The 22,682-nt window shown below is 40.0% G+C and overlaps 3 protein-coding genes across 3 annotated transcripts in view; 2 read left to right on the top strand and 1 right to left on the bottom strand.

Moving 5' to 3' along the window:
• cpda (carboxypeptidase D, a) overlaps window positions 1–9,762 on the top strand; it is a 20,132-nt gene extending 10,370 nt beyond the window's left edge. Inside the window, exons 10-21 of the mRNA XM_010768532.1 lie at window positions 1,407–1,549; window positions 1,640–1,809; window positions 1,918–2,214; window positions 2,456–2,651; window positions 2,883–3,018; window positions 3,198–3,344; window positions 3,681–3,779; window positions 3,866–3,930; window positions 4,167–4,298; window positions 4,603–4,788; window positions 6,771–6,873; window positions 7,316–9,762. Of these exons, the coding sequence (XP_010766834.1) occupies window positions 1,407–1,549; window positions 1,640–1,809; window positions 1,918–2,214; window positions 2,456–2,651; window positions 2,883–3,018; window positions 3,198–3,344; window positions 3,681–3,779; window positions 3,866–3,930; window positions 4,167–4,298; window positions 4,603–4,788; window positions 6,771–6,873; window positions 7,316–7,542 (1,901 nt within the window). The 3' untranslated portion in view covers window positions 7,543–9,762. The remainder of the gene's footprint in view (window positions 1–1,406; window positions 1,550–1,639; window positions 1,810–1,917; window positions 2,215–2,455; window positions 2,652–2,882; window positions 3,019–3,197; window positions 3,345–3,680; window positions 3,780–3,865; window positions 3,931–4,166; window positions 4,299–4,602; window positions 4,789–6,770; window positions 6,874–7,315) is intronic.
• LOC104943194 (uncharacterized protein C22orf31) lies at window positions 4,842–6,745 on the bottom strand. Its single transcript, XM_010768531.1, has 2 exons — window positions 6,239–6,745; window positions 4,842–6,120 (listed from the first exon to the last, which is right to left on the bottom strand). Exons 1-2 carry the CDS (start codon window positions 6,254–6,256, stop codon window positions 5,587–5,589), a joined length of 552 nt encoding a protein of 183 aa, XP_010766833.1. The 5' UTR covers window positions 6,257–6,745; the 3' UTR covers window positions 4,842–5,586.
• Window positions 9,763–10,630: 868 nt separating the features above from the next.
• gosr1 (golgi SNAP receptor complex member 1) overlaps window positions 10,631–22,682 on the top strand; it is a 28,672-nt gene continuing 16,620 nt past the window's right edge. Inside the window, exons 1-6 of the mRNA XM_010768526.1 lie at window positions 10,631–10,812; window positions 11,838–11,949; window positions 12,737–12,824; window positions 13,273–13,380; window positions 13,620–13,711; window positions 18,819–18,893. Coding sequence (XP_010766828.1) covers window positions 10,779–10,812; window positions 11,838–11,949; window positions 12,737–12,824; window positions 13,273–13,380; window positions 13,620–13,711; window positions 18,819–18,893 — 509 coding nt within the window. The 5' untranslated portion in view covers window positions 10,631–10,778. The remainder of the gene's footprint in view (window positions 10,813–11,837; window positions 11,950–12,736; window positions 12,825–13,272; window positions 13,381–13,619; window positions 13,712–18,818; window positions 18,894–22,682) is intronic.

Raw genomic sequence — 22,682 nt, 5'->3', positions numbered from 1 at the left:
TAACACATGAGTCCTTAGTGTCCAGGGGCCTCATTTATAAAGGGATATACGCTCAAAAAATGGCGTACGCCAGTTTCTACGCAATTTTTGCGATTTATAAAATACTAACTTGGCGGGAAAACGTGCGGTCCTCCACGCGAACTCTAACCCATGCGTACGCACTAAGCACAAAAATGGGAGAGACGAGAAACTGCGACACCGTTGGCAGAAGGAAGAATGGAGAGAAATATGTGGAAATAATACCATAAATAAAATGTTACCTCTCATTTATCATATATGAAGAATTCATTTTCAAACATTGATTAAAGCCAATCTTAAAATGATTTAACAAATGCCTGTTTGAGACTCCTCAGTGCACACAAAAACATAACTGGGAGAAATATGATATGGATATGTTATGTTATTTAAAACCACCTCGAATATGTTGTGTTAATGTTATGAAATGTTTTCTCATAAATGATGCGGTAAGCAGGAGGACAGAATTACGTATAAACTGACGCCGTTTTGCATTTCTATATACGAGCATGGTTTTATATGTTTAATACATGTTTAATCGTGTTTTATGCCGTTTGCCAAGACCTGATAAGTCGCTCGTAAAACACAGGAGGTATGGAAACTAAGAGCCCCATATGTGGTAAATTGTACAGCTAATATAACACAACATATTCGTTGTATTTCCTTTAACTGGTGGATATAGAGTTGCTGCGGGGGGGGGACACAAACCACCAAATACAAAAACAAATAATTCAGATCCAGTCGTCATGACTCCACTCCGGAGGGATTCCCCGATCATTTCTTAGAGTTACTCATCAAGGGGGTGTCTCCTGTCCCCGGTACAAACACACTGCCTGAGGAAGGCTATGTGTATTTTTGTTGTCATTAACCTTTTTCGGACCACTTATTTATTTATTTTGGTGACGATCCGACCTCCATGCTGCTACTCGGGTTCAAACTGCATCCACCAAACAATATGATTTATCTCCACCTCCCCAAAATAACCCAAATCTGACACGGTGTGAGATGTCTTTTTTTAGCTGTTCTGTCGTCATTTCCTGCGATCTTCTCCATGCAGTCAGTCAAAATGAATGAATGGGCGTTTCTTTTACTATTTATAGGCAAATATAGGCGTTACGTGAAGCCCGCAAAAGCTGCACCGCATTTCGAGTCGGTTGTGATTTATAAAGAGAAACCAGCGTAGGAAGTGCTGTACGCACTTTCCTCTCCGGTACGCAATGTTCGGTGAATCGGAAAATGTCGGATAATTTATGTACCTATTTTTCGGATTTCTACTACGTAAGCAACCTTCCCACGTGAATCCTACGCACGGCGTTATACATGAGGCCCCAGAACATTTAGTGTTGAACTTGTTTTTCTGCTTTGTGTAACACTTTGGCTTTCTTCTCCAGGGGGCATGCAGGACTGGAACTACTTAAACACCAACTGTTTTGAGGTGACCATCGAGCTGGGCTGTGTAAAGTACCCCATGGCCAGGGAGCTGCCAAAACACTGGGAACAAAACAGACGGTCCTTGCTTGAGTTCATACACCAGGTTAACACATTTCAATATTGCCCAGAGCTTTCTCCCTCTTTCACTCAGCTTTGCATCCACTCATGTTTAGGTGGTCATCTGTCTCTGTAGGTTCACATTGGAGTAAAAGGAACCGTCTCAGACCTTACGGACGGCACAGGAATTCCCAATGCCACCATTAATGTGCGGGGGATAGACCACAACATCTCATCAGCTCGCACTGGAGATTTCTGGAGACTGCTGTCCCCGGGGACTTACTCCATCACCGCCTCTGCTGATGGGTAGGATTTGGATTTCACAATCAAAAACAAACGAAGAATTGACCATGAAGTTTCTAGAGGTTTCTCTGCTTTTATTTACCAGTGCTTTTGTCTTTCTCTGTTGTCCAGTTATAAATCTGTGAGGACCTACGCCACAGTCTCTAAAGGTGGAGCAGAGGTGGTGGACTTCAGACTGACACGTATACACTTCAAAGGCCAATCTCCCAAAGGACCCAAACCCACGCAGAACCCATCGGAGAAGAAATTCAAGAGCTTAATCAAGGAGCTGTCCCTCGGCCAGGGTTTGGAGGATTTGGTCAGGAGCACGGCCACAGATAACAGCTTCCGCTACAGAGGCTACAAGGAGCTGTCTGGCTTTCTAAGAGGACTCACACTGAACTTTCCCAAAATTACATCTTTACAGAGGTAATGGAACCAGCCAATGTCATTTGCTTTTCAGTGAACATGAATGTTTGATATCATACCTGTATACTTCTCATTCCCTGCATACCAAAAGTCAATGCTGTCCTGATTATCTCTTTGGTTACTTTTCTTAAGGCAAGACACTGCAGACAGGGAAACTTTTGTGATATGTATTAGTTAAAATCTTTACGTGTACGGTCTTAAAATACTCATGTGTATTTTGGTTTATTTCTTCTATTTCCAGTTTGGGCCAAAGTGTAGAGTTTCGAACCATTTGGGCTCTGGAGATCTCCAACAAACCAGGACAAACAGAACCGTCTGAGCCTAAGATCCGCTTTGAAGCAGGGATCCACGGTAATGCCGCAGTGGGCCCAGAGCTGCTGCTGGAATTTGCTGCCTTCCTGTGCATCAACTATGGCAAGAACCCAGCCATCAGCAGGGTGAGTAATGGGGTCATTCAGGAAAACACAATGTTTTGATTACCTGGACTGTATCAACTGTGTACAGCACTAACTTCATAAGAGTACACACATTTGTTTTCATTCTCTTGAGGAATCCACACTCTTTTCATATTTGGGATTGGCTTCAGTTTGTCTTGTAACCAGTTCCAGTAATGCAGCATATGATTCATCATTGACTGAAACAGTTAGTTCTCTGTTTCTCTTTCCTAGCTGATCAATGAGACCCGGATTGTCATCGTGCCTTCTATCAACCCAGATGGACGAGAGCAGGCCATTGAGAAGCTGTGCAACTCCACCCAGGGCTTAACCAATGCTCACGGCAAGGATCTGGACACAGATTTCTTCGGTCAGTTGTCTGAATTTGTGTGTCTGCAATCAGATTCAAGAAAGAAAACATATTTAATCATCTTGTTCAAACTTCAACTCTCAAAGATGTGTTGTGAATGTCACAAATACACCATTGTTGAATGCACTCGCCTCTAAAAGATTAGTGTCTAACATTTCCTGTTTCTGTTTTTCTTTCAGGCAATGCGTCACAGCGTGTGGTCGAGGCCCAACCAGAGAGCAGAGCCATGATGGACATGATTCTCGACAAGAGCTACACTCTGTCTGTAGCCCTCGATGGAGGCTCTCTTGTTGCAACATACCCATACGACAAGCCCGTCCAGTCGGGTAAAACCATGATGCAAAAACACTGCTTTTAAAAAAAAAATACTTTTGTACTTTTAAAGCAATCTGCATGGTATATTATCTAAAGTATATTTACTCATGGAGGTTTTAATCAATTCTTGAAATGAAACCACTATTATGATTGCACACATTTGACATTGCCCTTGAGGCTGTACCAAAGGAATGTGATTTGTGTTGCTTAGTTTTTACTCTCCGCCTGCCTGCACTTGACTTTGACAAGCTTTTCATTTGTAGTTATAATCATACATTGTATAGCAGCAATTAGAAAAGGGATGATTTGGCTTTGTGGTTTTATGTACTCTTTCTTGTGTTTGACAGTTGAAAATGAGGGCACTTTGAAGTACTTGGCAAGTGTCTATGCCAATAACCACCCTAAGATGCACCTGGGGGATACTGGATGTTCAAACAACGGGCAAAGTATGTTCAAGTACTATGAGTAATTCATGTTGACGTGTTGGAATTCAATCATAAATAAATAAACGTATGAAACTTGTTTCTGTCAGTGGGCAACATCCCAGATGGAGTGATGAGGGCGGCAGAGAGACAAAGTCACATGGGGAGCATGAAGGTGAGTCTCTCCACCCCAGTTTCTGTAATAGCAGTTTCTTAGTACTTTCTTTAGAACTTACATTTGGGGACTTTTTACAAAATGTTTATGTATTGACAGCTTTTTGAACAGTTACTATTTTACATTATATTACTTTGGAGATATGTCAAATAACAGAAAAGTTAAAGCAAATCCTGAAATAGGATTCTACCACAGTACTGTCTAAAGTATTATTGTGTGTATTTGTGTCCTCCCAGGACTTCAGCATGGACTTTGGCCACTGTCCAGAGATCACGGTGTATAGTGGCTGCTGTTTGTTCCCTCCTGCTGAGCAGCTGGCCACACTCTGGGCGGAGAACAAGAAGCCTCTCCTTAGCATGTTGGTGGAGGTATGACGCAAGATTTTATCAGCAAAACACAGAAGTTTTATGGACTTGTTTACCATTGTTTTTGTCGATTTTTAACAATCGTATAACAACTTCTACGCCTTTGTTCACTTTTTGATAAGGATTTTAGGTTACATATATATTCTGAAAGTTATGCAGCAGTATGTAAACTTGCAATGTATTTAGTGCTCCAGCTTTAAACAAGTATTAAGACATACTAATATAAATCAAGGATTTAAGATTTATGATTATTATTTCCTTCATCATCATACAGCCTTAATTTGCCCTCCATTTGTTCCCCACCCAGGTCCATAAAGGGGTGCGTGGCGTTGTGAGGGACAAGAGTGGAAAGCCTATTGTTGGGGCGATCATTGTGCTGAATGGTGGAGTGAGGGTCTTTACTACAGAGGGGGGCTACTTTCACGCTCTGCTGGCTCCTGGCAGCCACAACATCGAAGCCGTTGCTGATGGCTACCAACAACAACGTAAAGAGGTACGCTGTTCTATAAATATCCTGCATTACGCCTTCTAGGAATGTACTAGCTTTTAAGGCAAATGACTAGATTGGAATAACGCCAATTCCAAGTGGCCACTAGATGGAGCCAAATGAATGGCTTGGATACCAATTGTATTTCTTCCACTCAATTTATTTAACAAATATTGCATTGGTTGACTAAGGACTTTTGATGTAGTTTAGTTTGACTCATTCTTGTGTACTTTCTTAGTTTGTACACTTTTCCCTAGATCTACTGCACATGTAGAGTGCTGATATTAAGAAGTATAACCTGAACCCTTCAGAGGCCTTTTAGTAACTTTAGTTCTCTAAAGGTTAAAGCTTCTAATGAATATGTTCCATTATGATCACTTTTTAAGCTTACAGAAACATGTCCTTGGCCTTTGGATTAGTTTACATTATTAAACATTAACAGTTTTTAGATCAGGGGATGATAATGCTCATAACAAATAAGTGCTTTTGAGAACCCTGGACTTACTTTAGGCAGATAGATAAAGCCCCCCCACCCCAAAAAAAATACAGCATTCACAGATGTTGGTTTAATTGGTCTTGCATTGTTTGTATTTTTTGAAAATGCTTTAAAGAGGAGCTTTATTGTAAATGTCAAACAATTTAAATTTTTTCAACACACATTTTAGATATCAATCCATCTGCCACAACTTTTCAAGGAAAACTAAATCTTAATAAATAAAGTATCAAGTGACATAAAAAGAAAAATGATGGCTCACAACAGGAAAGAGCATTTCTCATAATCACACAAAACTCAGCAGGAGGATATCACTGAGGTTCCCCGTTACTTTCAATATCTATGAAAGGTGTCGGGCGGAGCACACAAAACCTCTCCATCACCTCCAGCTTTCCATTTTGCTGCTCTGAGATTTGAAGTGTGGGGTAGGCCAGCTCTTGGAACAGACGGTCCTTTATGTTACGGCCCCGCTCCAGACTGTAGGCTGCGAGCTTCCCGCAGGGCCTGAAGAGCAGAGGGTCCACCACGGAGCGATACGTCTGCTGGAACTCTGGCACTGTGAAGCCGTGGATCATCAGAGGGCCCGGCTGGGTGTTTGACACGCTGACGGAGGTCTTCTCTTCTTCAGTGAGGCCTCTGTGGGGCAGATTGAAATCAGGAAGAACGGCAGCGTTTCTTATATATCTGTCATCCAGGGGTTTCTGGGGGTCTGCTTCACTCTGCTCACACAGACAGTCCAAATGAGTAGCTGGGGCCACCATGTATTTCCTCTCTTTAGTCGTCTCCCCATATTTCTGAGGACATCGAATACTCCTCCTTAGGCCATAGGGACGCATTTCATTCCTCTGAAAGAAGTGATATTAGTTTGAGTGATTCAGGAGCTCTGTGTGTGTGATACTGTCAGAAAGCTAGCAAACAAACGATATTGGTAAAGAAACAAAAAGGATAAAGAGGAACACTTACTTTTTGACAACAACTCATTTGGAGTTCGTTCAGGCATTACTGAGTCAGGTCTGAAGCCCCACTGTTTGAACTCCGTCTTTCTTCTGCTTTGAGCCTAGATCTCCCATTTATTTTAGATGTAATTATATATGACACTGAATAAATGAGTGACACTTTACCCTCACTGTGGAGAAAAGTCAGAAAGTGAATTCTGAAATCGACCTCTCAGAAGGAAGGTTTGATTTAGGATATTTATGAGCCAGCACACCCACACAGAACCTATTTTAGAATGACCACACAACCTGCACCAGATTAAACTGAGCGGCCACACCTGCAAACGGGGTGTGCTAATTGGCTAATCAACCTCCCCACTCTGTAGGGAGCTGTAGCCGTTTGGAGAAACAGCAAGATGGATGAGATGATGTGGTAGATGTTGCATTTGTAATCTTGTGAAAAGTTTGTTGGGATGTAAAGTTAGTAGAGCAGTTTCTATTCAGAAGCTACCACAGCCTAAGTAAAAACAGCTGTGTTATTTTGTGTTGCTGTATTTCAGGTGGTGGTGTCTTCCTATGAAGCTGCTACCTCCCTCATTATTGAGTTCGACATGGACAACAACATCTTTGGCCTGCCCAGAGAGTTTGTGGTGGCCAGTGCAGGTAAGCAATACACTTTAACCTGTGTTGACTTTTATGCATTATGTGACCCGTCCACATTTAAAACAAACAATATCATTTTTGTATTTTGGTTTCTTTAAATGTGCTAAATTGCATTCCAACCTGCAGTCTAATGTTTTGATTTAAATTAATCCTAAAAAAACGTTTTACTAGTTACCATGCCTTGTAGCTCTTTTGAAGCAACTTGCTAGTGATAAGTCTCAAAACTTCATCTTGTATTTTACTTTTTTTGTCTTTAACACAAACAACATGCAATCAATAACATAATTACTTTCTGATATTGTATTGGGAAATATACAATACAACTAATTTTCTGCTTTTTAGTGGAGTATTTTTGCCTTTTTAAAAAAAAATGTTATTTCATTTAGAAACTAAATATGGTAAGCAGACATTCTGAGTTGTGTGTTTCTCTTCCTCCTCGCAGCGGCCTCCATGACAGCGTTGGTAGTGACGGCGTGCATCATCTGGTGTGTGTGCGCAGCCAAGTCTAATCGTCAAAAAGATGGCTTCCATCGCTTGCGACAGCACCGAGATGATTACGACGATGAGATCCGGCTCACCTCCATGGGCTCCAAGAAGTCGTTGCTTGCCCACGAGTTTCAGGATGAGAGTGAAAGCGAGGAAGACACACTGTACGCCAACAAAATCTGAGAACGATTACACAGTATTTTATTTTGATCTCCCCTTAAATGTAACCAACAAGGAACAGGTTGAAGTCCAGATAGAATCTCTGTCTCCCTTTATGAAGGAGATGAGAGTGATAAAGACACTTTGTTCTATTATACCAACAAGCGCTAAAGACTCACTCAGTTATTAGTGCTACTAAATTATTTCTTTAAGAGCATCCTGCTGGTGTCTGGACGGAGGTGTTCCCCCCTTTCTACCTGACTGGATCAGGACAAAGAGAAGGTCATAAAAAGAGGGTGAGATTACTGAAGGTTTGGTCCACTGTGACCCCCGTCCGTCCTTTTCATAAGTTTTGAGTTTTACCGCATTTTCATTTCCGAGCCACATGAGTAATAATTTACCACAACTTGTCCTGCCTACCTAAGGAATTCCAGCCGAGGAGTCCAAATACACCCCAATTTAGATATGTAATACACTCTGGATGGAAGTGATTCATCCAACACAATCTCCCCAATGTTTTCATGCATAACTTTCAATACTGCTTTTGCTATACAATTAGAAATCATGTTTCCTTTATCAAAGAAACCATTGCCACATGTACAGTAAGTGTCCAAGCCTTTTGGAGACTGAATCCAACACTGTGCCTTGGCTTCTGTAAAGTTTAAAGTCTGGTCGGGCTGTAGTATGTGACCGAAAGCAGCAACATAACTTATATTTGATCCATCCTATACTCAGGTGGTATGAAAAGAGATCACTTCTGAATAAAAGATTGCTGAATTCCAGTGTTGCACTGTTTCTGCACAGGTGACTCTTGCCTGCCCTTGCCTGGGTTCAGTGGTGTTGTATTTTTCCAGCGAGTCAATGTTGTGGCCAGAGCCATTACCATGGGCGATCTTCTGAAAAGCTTTAAACCTTCAAGGAGAGTCTGTTACCAATGAAATGCTTGAATGAAACCTGCCCAGTAAGTGTGTCGTGCTCTCACGTATGCATGGAGGTCACTTGCACTAAATGGAAAGCAAAGATCGTCCCATATCATTGGCTGAGGATAGCAACAAATGATACTCTAAATATGTAATCATAAAAAAAAGAATGTATTTGTGTTTCTGTTTTTTGTTGTTTTAACTAAAGGTTTAGGATGTGTCTGGACATTGTATGTTGAGTGTGCCCTTTTTTGACACATTCTCACTTTGTTTCATTATAAGGACTATCGATTCTGTTTTCATTTGTGTTTTGTTTTTTATTCCTCCACTAAACATTACTTTGGAGTGCAAAGTTCATAGGTTTGTCCATCATTACTGATCACCGTCTATGCATCAACATCAGGGCAAACAATTCTGCATGATCTAAAGGTCTGGTGCAAAGAAAATCAAGTTTTCCAAACCTGTAGTCATACCAATGTGGTTGAAAGCTGCGAAAAAGCAAGCAAATTAGTTGAGACCTTTTCATACATAAGTTTACTCCATACATACCTATCATGTGTAAATATAATATGCACTGTTAGAGATTCCCCATCAGAAAATGGTCAGGTACTCTGAAAAAGAGGTTACCAACAGACTGCCTTATTGGTGTTAAAGAACAATGTAGTCTGGTGCAAAATGATAATGCAGTCATATGCCATTTCTCTCACATATTGAAGAGGCGGAGGACATTTTTTTTTATTAGGTTATATGGACTCAACAAGGAAGCAGGTTTGTTTGCCGATATACAAGTGGACAGTTAATTGAAAAAGAAAAAAAGTATAACTGTTGGTTATCATGAGCTGAAATGCCCAACATGGCACTTGATCATTAAAATCCGATGGCTGTGAGATTGGTGATGCCATGCATGTTTTCCATGAAATGTTTTCAAAGAAACACACCCTTTTTCATTTTGCCTTGATTTTCAGTTACTTTGAGAAGAGATTATTTCCTTCTTTACTTTTATCAGATGCAGCTGTCATCAGTAACGTTTAAACTGATGTGTGTAGAGAGACCGATTTGTATTATTTTTCTTTCTTATTCTGAGTCTTTCAATGCGTGTGTCTGAATTTTTGAACGTTGCGCGTGTCCGTCATGCATTGTTGGTGTGAAGATTTTATATAGACTGAAATCAACTGTAAATAATGTTTGCAATTGTGAATGGGGAAAATAAATGAATGAATAAATACATTCATGTTAACCGTGAATCTACACACAGCAACAATAATTATAAAAACCTCTGTGTGATCATGACATGCTAACATAAAAACTCAAAACACAAATAAAACACATCGTGTCTCTTGATTTTGTGTGGTATTGTGCTAATCTTAACTGGGAGATTGGGGATCGCTGTGACCTAGAAGGTCTAACAGGTCGTAATTTAAGATGTTGATATTCGAGTAATTTTAGGAGAGGAGAATGAAGAGGCCACATTGGGAAGGTGTGATGCATAAAAAAAGTGAACATACAGTTCACCATGGTTATTTAAGCTTATAAATCAATCAATACACCTTTTTTAAATAGCCAAATATTACAAAATACAGAAACCTATGTCCTGGAATTTTGTTCTTTGAACCAACTGGGCAATGCTATATGTGCCAGGTCATGCATACACAAAATGTTAGTATTCATCTTTTTTTTACACAACGTAAATCCTTTATTTACATTGTTACAGCAAAAAGACTGTACTACTGATAGACAAAATAAAAACAGTATTTAGTAAAGTGGACAGTATTTAGTAAAGTGAGCACTTATATTATAAAAAATAATTAGAATAATTACACATTTCAAGTATAAAAAGGTAAGTAGCAGCATTATGAAAACACAAGTGAAACAAGTAGAAAGTAATGAAGAAGCTGCAGGATGACAGATGTAAATACAATATTTCCTAGTATATAAGTACACATTGCACAGTTTTATGTTATGTTGTTGGGTAGTTCAAAAAATAGGAACATATAACTGAAGATTGTCCGGCAAATTTGACAGTGTGCATATACAATGCAGTGTGTAGCTGCATTCTCAACATTGTTTCCTATATGTTGGGATTTCAAGTAAAAATAAAATAAATCTGTGACTGATGAAACTTGTGTGGAAGCCCCAAAAGGCCTCTAGGCGGCGCTTTATGTTGGGGCTGGTGGACTGTGGACTGGTACATGTGGAGCCTGTGGAGCCTGTGAAGTGTGTCGCCTAACAGACTCTGCTGAGGGTGGTAAAAACTCTCCTCTTTGTTTTGTAAGTGGAACGTCTTCTTCTGACACGTGACGTGCCCAGGCCGGAACTCGGTGACGTAGCAGCACAACAAAGATGGCAGGGATAGGAGGCAGCAGCTACTGGGAAGGTAAGGGAAGAAACCACACTCGATTTAAAAAATCACAGTGTACGACAACATCTAGTATAGCATCCAACAATGTTAACGTTTCATTTGCTATTGTCACTGTCGGCGGAGTTGACTCATATCCGTTTTTAAACACATACGTGTGTTTCCCTACAACGACTAGCACCCAACAAGCTAGCTAACATATCGCAATTTGCATCAAGGTGTTTATCAACTTGACAATGTGAGAGACGGTTGTCCGATATTATAACCATTAGCTGAACATACTGTATTGCAAGAAACCTTTTCCCCTTCTCCCCCTAGTTTTATATAAGTCAGCTTTTTTATCTCACTTTAATGGTACAAGTTCAGAACCGGTGCTGTAATGGCGTTATCGTTGGCTTTGGCTGTTGCAACCAGAGGTGGAAGAAGTACTCAGGTCATGTACTTAAGTAAAAGTATAAGTACCAGAATGTAGGAATACACTGTTGCAAGTAAAAGCTCCAATCAAAATGTTATTCAAGCAAAAGTACAAAAGTATTGGCATCAAAATATAGTTACTAAGTACCAAAAGTAAAAAGTACTCATTATGCAGATTGGTCCATTTCAGATAATATATATTGTATGCTTTTGATTATAATTATTGATCCATTAGAGTGTTATCAAAGCTGGCAAAGGTGAGTTTGAAATACTTTGTATTCTGCAGAGTATCTTGTGAATTTACTCCAGGTGTAACTAAAGTCTTACTTAAGTATTGATTATAATTCACATCATTAATCCGAATCTGCAAAGTAACTAAAGGTATTCAATACATGTAATTGAGTAAAAGTACAAGATTTACCTCTGAGTTGTAGTGGAGTAGAAGTACACAGTAGCAACATATTGAAAGACTCAAGCAAAGTACTAGAACCTCACATTTGTAATTCAGTGCAGTACTTGAGTACATCTATTTAGTTACTACTTCACTCCACTGGTGGCAACAGACTAAACTGTACTGTTGTTAAACTTTTAAATGTGTTATTCTTTCGCTGTGTGTGTCTTTGTTACAGATCTGCGAAAGCAGGCCCGTCAGTTGGAGAATGAACTCGACCTGAAGTTGGTGTCCTTCAGTAAACTGTGCACCAGCTACAGCAGCTCCAGGGATGGACGTCGAGGAGAGACGTAAGATCCGCCACACATGCAGAACTAACAAGCGACTGAAGCTAAAGACTTCTCCTACGTTTTCTTAGTCGTACAGGTCATGGGATGTTAAGTAGTTTAGGTTGTGAGACAAAGGTATCTTACCTGGAGACATAGCTAACTAACTACTTCAAGGAAGATAAGATAAGATATTCCTTATAATCTGCAGTGTTACAGCGGCAAAGGGACATTGCAACAACAAGAGAACGTGCAGAATACAGCAAACAGTTAAAAAACACTGAATTATTATTGAATACAAAAATATTGCACATATAATCTAAAACATATTGTACAGGATATGATATTGCACATAACTGCTGATATTGCACATTAATACAAAACATAAAATAGCAACAATAATAATCATTCTATTTCTTATTCAAGTGGTTCAATCACACTATGGATACAGTAGTATACAGGGGTTTGAAATGTGAATTGTGTTGGATTTTACATGAACAGCCATAATTTAAGTTCACTGTGTAATTTCTAATTCAACATTTATTTTCTTTTTGCGGCACATCATTTACATTTGCTTAACCTTTTAAAACCACTTTATTATTGACTTTATATCTACTTTTGGTGCTAAACCTTTGTCACTGCATCATTTAATCAGTGCTACAACTCAGTAATCAATATACATATACGGTGTAATGTTCAGATACTACATTTATAAAACACTTACTTACAACATTTTGAAAAGGTAGCACAAACAAAATACTTGAAAGTCGTTTTCCTGATAGGTGTCATTTCTTGGTTTTTCCTCCTGAAGGTCAGACACCACCCCTTTGCTAAACAACTCCACCCAGGACAGGATGTTTGATACCATGTCAGTGGAGATCGAACAGCTGCTGTCCAAAGTGAGTCAATTCTCCTGAACCACTGGCCCATGCAAAAAAAGAACATAAGGACAGCCCTGGATTTATGCCAAGGTCCTTGTCTTAATGAAGGAAAGAGCAGGAGCCATTCTCCACTTCTTCACATGGTTTGCATTGCACCGTAGAATGATGAACTGTGACTTGGTTAAAATCTGAATTTAAGGTACATGATTCCCTTTCCCCTGGGACATTTAAAAAGGCAGACTCTGCAAACAACAAGCTATATAAACAGAAGATAATTTAACAATACAGTGTCCATTTTAAAGAGATGTTTCATTTGGCATGAAAGAAATCACTTTAATTAAAGTGTACATTTTCGCAGTGTTGTTTAAGTTTTGCCTATCTGCCATGTTGTGCGGGGTTTCTGTGCAAGACTTTACCTTAAGGTTGCTCTGATGTGATTTCCATTCATTTTGCATCTCTCTGTCAGCTGACTGCAGTGAATGACAAGATGGCGGAGTACACTAATACCCCGGGTTCAACTTCTCTCAATGCCGCACTCATGCACACGCTCCAGAGACACAGAGACATCCTACAGGTTGGCCCTCTCCTTCTTAATTAGCTTTCCTTCCTCTTTTTCTAATTTATACTCTTTATGTATTATTCTTCACATGTTTTATGTCATGTCTCCTATGTGAATAACCTTAACTCAATTCCCTGCAGAACATGACAGTTTTCTGAAGCACACACATATTTTTCATTCTCTGCTCTTGGTGTTTGCACTTTGTTCTTCTTCCTCCCTTTTTCATTTCCCCCTTTGCTTTGTTTCCTACGCAGGATTACACACATGAATTCCACAAAACCAAAGGCAACTTCTTGGCCATTCGGGAAAGAGAAGACCTGCTGGGGTCTGTCAGGAAAGACATTGAGTGAGTACACAGTCACACCACCTTATTATTATGTATGTCCATTCAAATGACAAACGTTTTACCGTGATATCTGTTTCAACAGTTACTTCATTTTTTAAATGTTTTTATTATTATTTTTATTTCTATTGTATTTTATCTTTTGTTTACTTGTTTGAATCCTGTTTTTCACTCTGAACCTGTTGCTGCTATAAACGCCTGAATTTCCCAACGGGGATAAATAAAGTTCGATCTTATCTCTTATCTTATTAGTTAGATCAGCAGCTAATATAAAATGATTCTGTAGTTTATTATTATTCACACTGTTTTCACAGAAATATCGATAACTTCAATATATCGACTGCTCGTGGTTAGTTCTTGGCATTACGGAGAAAATACCCCTTTTTTTTTATACCTCAGTATCGATAACGTAGAATTGGTGCTGACACATTATTTACACATGACAGTTTTGATAAATAATCTTCAGATATGTGGGTATTATGAAATGATAAATATTATCTCAAACTTTCTATTGTCTCATATCAAGATATACATATAATATTGATATATTGCCCTGCCCTGTTCGAGGTAAACAAAGACTGTTATTGGCATTGCAGTAAAAAAGTTGCAGTTATAATATTGTCATATCATGAATTTATTTGTCTTTGATCTTAGTGGATGCAGAGGAATAGAAACGACCGAGCATTATTCAGTGTTTTTATGTTGTAGACCTTATTCCTTTGAGGGATAGTTGAACCTTGACTTCCACTTGGCACATTCTTGAAAAATGTTGGCCATTAAAAGCTAAGGCGATTCCTGGTCTCTCCGGCCTTGTATTGAGAAAGTGTGTCCTCTGCTCAGATTGGCTCAGTGAGTGTATAGAAATGAGGTGGAAGCTCCCCCAGACCATGACTCTTGTCGTTTTTTTTGGTAATGGTTTATTGATCTGTGAGGCGCAGCAGTGAGCATACGGGGAGCACTGCAGGATTCATATTGATTCCTTTCCATCCGTCTAGTATGCAGATAGTCTCTGGATGCCTAACACAGTCATACATAAGCCTCAGAGTCACTTAACATCATAGCCCTTTCTCATTAAGCTCTCACACAGTCATTAGTCAGTGGTCATTATTTCTTTATAATTCGATAACTTCAATTCGCATTGGTTTTTAAAGGTAAAATGTTACACCGGTGTAATCACAATTCCCTTTCCCTCATGCAGTCTATCGATATCCAGGAACATTTCCTGTGTGCGGTCATGAGTGAATCGGAGCAGAGATCGATTTTTAGGGAATTCTGATCTGCGAATTTCCCACCTCAGAACATTTTAGACAAACCCTTATGGCTGTGTTGTAAATGCAAAACTAATCACATGAGTCTGCTGATGATGTATTTTGATTTATATCAATGACCTGGAACTTGGTTTGGAAAAGGCTATAGACTTGTATACATTGGATTTGAGGACATATAACTAACTACTGACTGTGCAGGCTGCCTTCGTGTTTCTTATAGATAATGCAGCATGTATTGGCATGATGCTACTTAATGCAATACATTTGCTGTTTGTTCAAGTACAATGGTCCAATTTTATAATGAGGAAGAAGATGATGAAAAAATTGTTGTTGAAGAGGAACACACTTTCCCCTCAATGGTTCTCTTTCTTTATACATCAACCATTACATCATTTGTTGTGAAAGTGCATTATCTCCTATTTCAGGCCTAATTGTATTCTTCAAGTTACCCTATTTTTAAACTAATGTTATCAATACAACACCAAGCCTTTAATCTCTAATGATAATTAGAATTCATGATGCACATTAGCGATCACATATTACCTGAACATCTACTCGGTTAGTACCATCCAGTGAGGTCAGCACTACATGCAACAGTTCCCTCGATATTCCCATAAAATCACATTACCAAGGAGGGCCGCTGACGTTGCTAATAGGCGGACTCTTGATGAATCCAATGCATAAAAAGGAGCCAGTGTTGTTGACCCATTGCTCAGGCTAACGATGAATAATGTGCCCTGGAGCTGCTAATGAGGGAACTGTCTGCGCCTACAGGTAGGGGGATTACAACCGCTTGTGTTGTGGCACAGCACAATAAGATGCCGAGTCAAGCTTTACATAAAACAATTTCCTTTAAAGAGCAATTTGCCCATTACTTCCCCATTGACCTTTGCTGATGGGGCATGGGAAAGTGATATGGCTGCTTTATAGCTTGAGAATATATGACGGCAATTGATCCTGGACAGCTGGGGGGTTAGCTTATTATATTCCAAGACTTGGTCTGTTGAACTGCGATGCTGCTTGTGAGGAATAACAAGCTGTGGGCTCACTTGGTATCAATAACACATCTCAATCTGATCTTTTCAGAGAGAAAAAAATCAATGATCACATCTTTATCCAAGTTTACTCTAGTGTTGTCCAAAACACTAAAAGATTGCAGTGAGAAAAATAATGACTTCAAACATTCACATCACAGAAGCAATGACCCAGTAAGCCTGAGATTGTTTTGTTTCAACTTAGTTTAAAACGTGCACCATAATGACGACTTAAGCGCTTTGAGCACCAGGAAAAGCGCTAAATAATTAAAATGTATTATTATTACTATTATTATTATTATTATTATTATTATTATTATTATAATGTTGCTTGTAAGGTAGATAGTCAAGGTTAGTCACATAGTGGCTGACCCCTGCCACCTTGGACACAAACTGTTCACCCCCCTCCCCTCTGGCAGGAGGCTGCGCTTCATCAGGACCAAAACCTCTCGCCCCCACTGACACAACGTAGACTCTATATGCATTACATTAATGCACACAATGTTCAAATACTGCTTACTGCGCGTATTCTTATTTCATATTTCATATTCTATATTTATATTATTCATTGCATTCCATTTCGCTGTAAATTACTGCTTTATTTTATTGCAATTTAACTAGATTTTATTACAGTGTCCTTAAACATTTCTTGTTTTATATGGAGATTTTTTGTTTTATATTTTATGTATGCACCATGACATCAAGTCAAATTCCTCGTATGTGTGAACCTACCTGGCAATAAACCTGATTCTGATAGTAGTATATTGTGAATTGAGTTGTGTTGCAAGAGCAAATTGGTAATATCAATTCTTTCTGAAATGTAGGTGTTTTAATGCCATTGATCCATCGATCAATGTTTCTGCTACAGCTGAGCTTTTTGTTACCCTTTCGTCGGGTAGAGGGCAGTAGAGATCTTGGGCATGGAGTAAACCCAGCCAGGACGCTGTTAACTGTAGATTTTGAAGTGTATCAAGGTTGTTTACACTGCACACACAAAAAATCAATACTGATTAAAATAAACAGTGCACACTGTCTCAGTTATGCAAGAGAATAAATGAGCAATATGTAATTTTGTCAAAAGCGGTGTCGATATCTTTCACTATGCTTGGAGACTGTCAGCGAAACATACACCATTCATAACAGTGACTTGTAGCAGAGCTGAGCCCAGACGTCATGCTTCCTCTTCTCCTGCTTTGATTCTAAATGTCAGCAACAACAATGACCGCTTGCTTGGGATTTACATGAGTGCCCTTTTTAAAAGGCCTTGCTGGAGTGATGAAGCTAGCTGTCAGTGAAGGCAGATCCAGCCTCACAAAGGCTTTGCTGGGGGGGGCGGCCAGATTGGGCTCAAGTCAGTGTGTTGTGTGTTGTGTGTGTGCACCAACTTTGGATGGCGCACATGGCATGAAGTAGGCACATTTGTTCTTGGACTTCTGGGTGGGGAAGGATGTTTATGGTAAGTGTGCATTATGTTTCACAGTTCCCCCTCCTCCTCTGCTCTTTATCTCGTTGTCGCCCAACAGGAGGGTGGGGCTGTGTTAAACGACCAGAAACCCCGGAGAGCACTGGGAGTCAGCTGTTCAGCGGTGCTGGTAGCAAGTGGTGCATTAAGCGAAAGAGAATGGGTGTGATGTGTTTGCTCTGTGGGTGGTATAACAACCCGTCCATTAACTTTGCTTTGCTACCAGATAGCTTAGTCATAGAGCACAGTTCTTTTATTTCTGCTCTTGTATTAACCTGACATGGTATGGGGCTATCAAATGGAATCAGGGGTCTCTTACATAAATAATGCCATTTAGATAATGTCTTGCATGGATTAAAGTCAGGCCGGGTTTCTCCTTCGGCTCTTTACGTCTCTCCAGTTTGGCTTTTTTAGCTTTTTTTTCTGGCATGCAGATCTGTGATATATATTTTCTTTTTACTACAAACTCACTTGATGTTTTTGTGCCTCATTAAATCAGTCATACACACAGTACTGTACAACTTTATGTCGCCCTAGGGTTCGTATCTGCAAAGAATACTGGGGTGTAATAATAATAGTGGTTATCAACTGGTATGTTCCTAACCCTAACCCTAACCCAACAAAGCGTACAGGTTTTCGACTATCTACTCAGACCTAGTGAACTCGGCTGTGACGTCATTCCCAGCTCGGGATATCCGAGTTAAATGGAAGAGCTTTTTCCGTTAAGCAGTAAAGGCAGCAGCATTGGCGCCGACTGCTATTCGATACAAATCTGTCCCTTTTGTCAGTGGATCAGATTAAATATATCAATGAAGAGTCAAATAATAAGCAGTCCCAGGGTGCAACCAGTGTTTTCTGTTTGTGTGTACGTATACCGTTAAAGCTTCACCACTAAGATGAGCACGACTTTCACACTGCAGGCAGGTCTCTAATGCTAGTGAGACAGGCAAATTAAAAAAGCTGGCATAGACACACTTTGCAAAAATAAACTAGCAAACTATTTTTACCCCTTGATCTTTTGACTGTGGATGAAGGAAAGAAAAATGCTGAGGTGGTGATGAAAAACTAAATGGGGTGAAATATGGAAAAACTTCACGCTCAAGGCTGTTTACTGTCAGCTAAATGTAAGCATGTTTTTACAACCCTAAGAGGTAACTGAGTTCTGGATCACATTTGACTTGGATGATATACTGTAATGTTGTCATGGGCTGAATGCTGAGAATTGCCGTTCTAATGTTGGTTGACATGTCAGAAATGAGACTAAATTGTTGCAAAGCTTTCTTTGATATGTGACCTTATCAAAAGTGACTGTTGTTTTAACCGAAGTGTCTACATTCCCTTTTTAGGACATACAAGAGTGGCTCCGGGGTCAACAACAGAAGAACAGAGCTGTTCCTAAAGGAGCACGAGCATCTGAGAAAGTGAGTCCCATCACCTCTCTTTGCTGTATCCAAACAATTTGAAGTGATTTCAACTTTTTAATTACAAATGTTTAGCAGTTGGAAGTGAGAGATAGCCACCATAGAGCTTTACAGTCCTTCCTGATGAGGAAAGAGCCTGAGCTTTGCAGAAATCAAAGCTGGGATAACTCATCTTGATGGTACAGCAAAACCATTTGGAGTAACACGGGAAATGATTGCTGCTACTGATGCTTGCTTTGTTAAGATCTGACACCCTTTAGTGCTTTACCTCGTTATACCTTTTACTCTCGCAGATGGGGAGCTGCGTTTTCAGGATCTCGCCCTCATTAATCTAGAGTTTGTTGTATACTTCAGGATAGAGAAACTGTTGGTAGGGTTTGAGTGCTTTCCTGGCTAGTGGAGAGAAAACACATTTGTGCTTTAATTAATGTCCCGATGAAGAATATATAGGAAGAGACGGCTTTAGATGTAATTGTTTGGGAGGGTTACTTTATTGCCACACCATGTGATGCTAAGCTAACACGTTTTCTACCTTATTGCATACCTTTTTATATGTTAAAGCTTAGTTAGGCATACCCTGTATACTGACACAGTAGGTCACACTATGATCTGCCAACAACGTTAGTATCCTACTATGATTTGGCTGACTCGGGCACTGCAGAACTGCACGAGGTAGCAAAGTTTGTGAAGCCTGTATGTGTGTACCTGTGTGTGAGAGGCACCCTGTGTGGAAAGAAAAAATGAGATGTCAGCAGGGCACACATACACACGCAACCCAAAGAAAACGCAGAAAAGCTTCTGAAATGTCCGACTTTATGATCCCATTTGATAATTAGAACCGAGCAAATACAAAGCAGTCTGATGGATTCATCCTGTTTGTTTCCTCTTTCTACCTCTCAAAGGAATAATACCTCCCCATCAATAACCTCTCAATTCATTTAAAAGCTGGCTTCATCTGCTCTGACAAGGCTAATGTTTATTCTTCAATTTATCAAATGAAAATGGGTTTATAGAGTGACTCATATACAGGGAGTAAACTAAACATGAACTTTAAAAAGCAATTAAAACATAGCTAGAAAACCACCTTGCAAGGACATGGTAGGTTTTTAGTTTTAATCTTTAGTTCATTTATATTTGTATCAACATTTTCATCTGAATCCGTTAAATAATGTCCCCGTCCCTAAAACAGCTGCTTTGCCTTCTGGCGGTAACGTGAAGAGGGATCTGTAGCGTATGCTGATAGAAAGCTGATGGTGCCTGGTGTAGTTACCCATTAGTGATGGGAAGATACTACCTTTTACAAGATATTGAAAGATGCACTGAGTTGGAGTTTAGCACTCCCAGGAAATACTTTTCCAACAGATTGATGAAGTTACAGACTACTTCCACTTTAAGTGAATTTATTAATGACATTTAATTGCAGTAGCATTCTTTCAGGGTAGCTGCACAGGGGCGTTTAACGGTACGTCCACACAGCGGCTTCGGAAAAAGCTTGCCGGCGGGTGTGTCGGAAGCTCGACCAACAACCANATAGCTAGAAAACCACCTTGCAATGTAATGGAAGGTTTTTAGTTTTAATCTTTAGTTCGTTTATATTTGTATTTATTTATTCCATGGCTGAAACTTTATTCTGAAATGATTCAAATTTAATGTATCAAAATTTTCATCTGAATCCGTTAAATAATGTCCCCGTCCCTAAAACAGCTGCTTTGCCTTCTGGCAGTAACGTGAAGAGGGATCTGTAGCGTATGCTGATAGAAAGCTGATGGTGCAGAAATTGGTGCCTGGTGTAGTTACCCATTAGTGATGGGAAGATACTACCTTTTACAAGATATTGAAAGATGCACTGAGTTGGAGTTGGAGTATGGATGTGTATAATATCCATATCCATATAATATCCATATCCATATCCATATGTATAATATCATATATGTATCCACAATATAAGTATGTATGTGTTGGAGTTGGAGCACTCCCAGGAAATACTTTTCCAACAGATTGATGTAGTTACAGACTACTTCCACTTTAAGTGAATTTATTAATGACATTTAATTGCAGTAGCATTCTTTCAGGGTAGCTGCACAGGGGCGTTTAACGGTACGTCCACACAGCGGCTTCGGAAAAAGCTTGCCGGCGGGCGTGTCGGAAGCTCGACCAACAACCAATCACATGAATCTCCCGCCCCTGACACACAAGCAGCGGTTTGATTGGCTAGAGCTTCTACTGGCATATGATTTGATTGGCTGACGCTTCAACCGAAAGCTTCAGAAGATTCAAAAGTTGAACATTGCTCAACTTTTGAAGCCTGAGATGCCTGGAAATCTCCGCTTCGCTTCCCACAATGCAGTTTGGCGAAAAGTGAGGCAAAGTGACGTCACCCCATTCAAAGTGAATGGGCAGAAGCGTTAAGATTTTTTTAACGCTGCTGTGTGGACGTACCGTAAGAGTCACATAGACACTCCGTTGTGGTAAGCTGCATTGTGATACTCACTTATGAAAACTACTAGGAAAAGTGAACACCCTCATGGATTCATGTTTAGGGAGTTGCCCTGAGAAATACGGTCATATGGTTGCTCATATCAAGTTGTTTATCTTACATATTGGCTTGAGAGGGCGGAGGAACCTTCTCCTCCTTCCTCATTTTTCTCCAAATTGCCATACTGGCATTTGAACTTCGCCACGGTTTATTCGACGCACAAGTGATCTCCGTCTCGGGACGACCAGGAACGGTCGGTTGGAACCGCTCGGCCGAAGAGCGACAGTTTTTAGAGGGATTTCAAGTGAGATAAGTGGAGTCGAAGGAGTTTTATTATGTCCTTCCGACATGTGCCTAGTGGTGATGTCGTGTAGTTCTCTCCAATAAGAATTTTTACGACAGACACGTACAGGGAAAAAAAGTCCGGTGACAATCTGTTACTTACCGTTTGTGAGGTGGAGCAACGCTGTAAATATAGCTTTTTTTTCAAATGACCTTCCCTGAACAAGAGAAAAGAACCCTCACTTTCAGAATCGACTGTCAAACCGTTTACGGCATAGGCTAGGGAACGGTTATGTAAAAATTTGTTCGTGTGGCGTGATACGTTACGAAGGAAACCGGAGCACGTCTAAATATAAAACTTAATGTGTAATGAGTAAATGGGGATTTTGTCTCTGCCTTGTGAAGTACCAACAGAAAGGAACAGAGTCCATTTTCGGTCCCGTGTTTTGTTAGATGTGTCGACTCGACGTTTATCGAGGTGTCTGTGAAGTACACTTATAAATTATGATTCTTACACAAAGTTAGAAAGATCTATTTTTGTGTAGGGAGTTCACGTGTGTCCCTGATTACTAATAATAACGTAAACTAAATTTTCTCTCTTAGGGTCTAAACAGTCTTACGTAAGTTCGTAAACCTGATTTGGCAGACTAAGATACCTCCTAGGTACGAGGACGGAGTCAATCTGAAGCTATCAAAGAGACCGGTGATTGGTAAAATGAGGGAAAGAGACTTCCGGGAAAAAGGAACAAAGTTAACGAGGTGTCCTTAGTTAGTCGCAGCCCTGACGCTAGAGTAGAGGTCAGAAGGAGGAAGAAGGGTGGTGGGGGTAGAAACAGATTACCAGGACCCCTTCGGAAACTATAACCTAACACCGTTCTATCTACAGTAAACAGCTAATAGGACTAGTTAACCACTACCTAGCCGTGTTCACGAATTCACGAGCCCTTACGTCCAGCGACGTTCTTCGGTCTCCTCCAAGTTGTACGCAGGTGACCGTTTGGGGACAAGAGGTAAAACAACGATAAAGCCAG

The sequence above is a fragment of the Notothenia coriiceps genome, unplaced genomic scaffold (genome assembly GCF_000735185.1).
Source record: "Notothenia coriiceps isolate Sejong01 unplaced genomic scaffold, NC01 NC01_scaffold00005786, whole genome shotgun sequence".
NCBI classification, from domain to species: domain Eukaryota; kingdom Metazoa; phylum Chordata; class Actinopteri; order Perciformes; family Nototheniidae; genus Notothenia; species Notothenia coriiceps.
The sequence above is the reverse complement of the archived record's forward strand: the minus strand, read 5'-3'. Positions and strand labels throughout refer to the sequence as shown.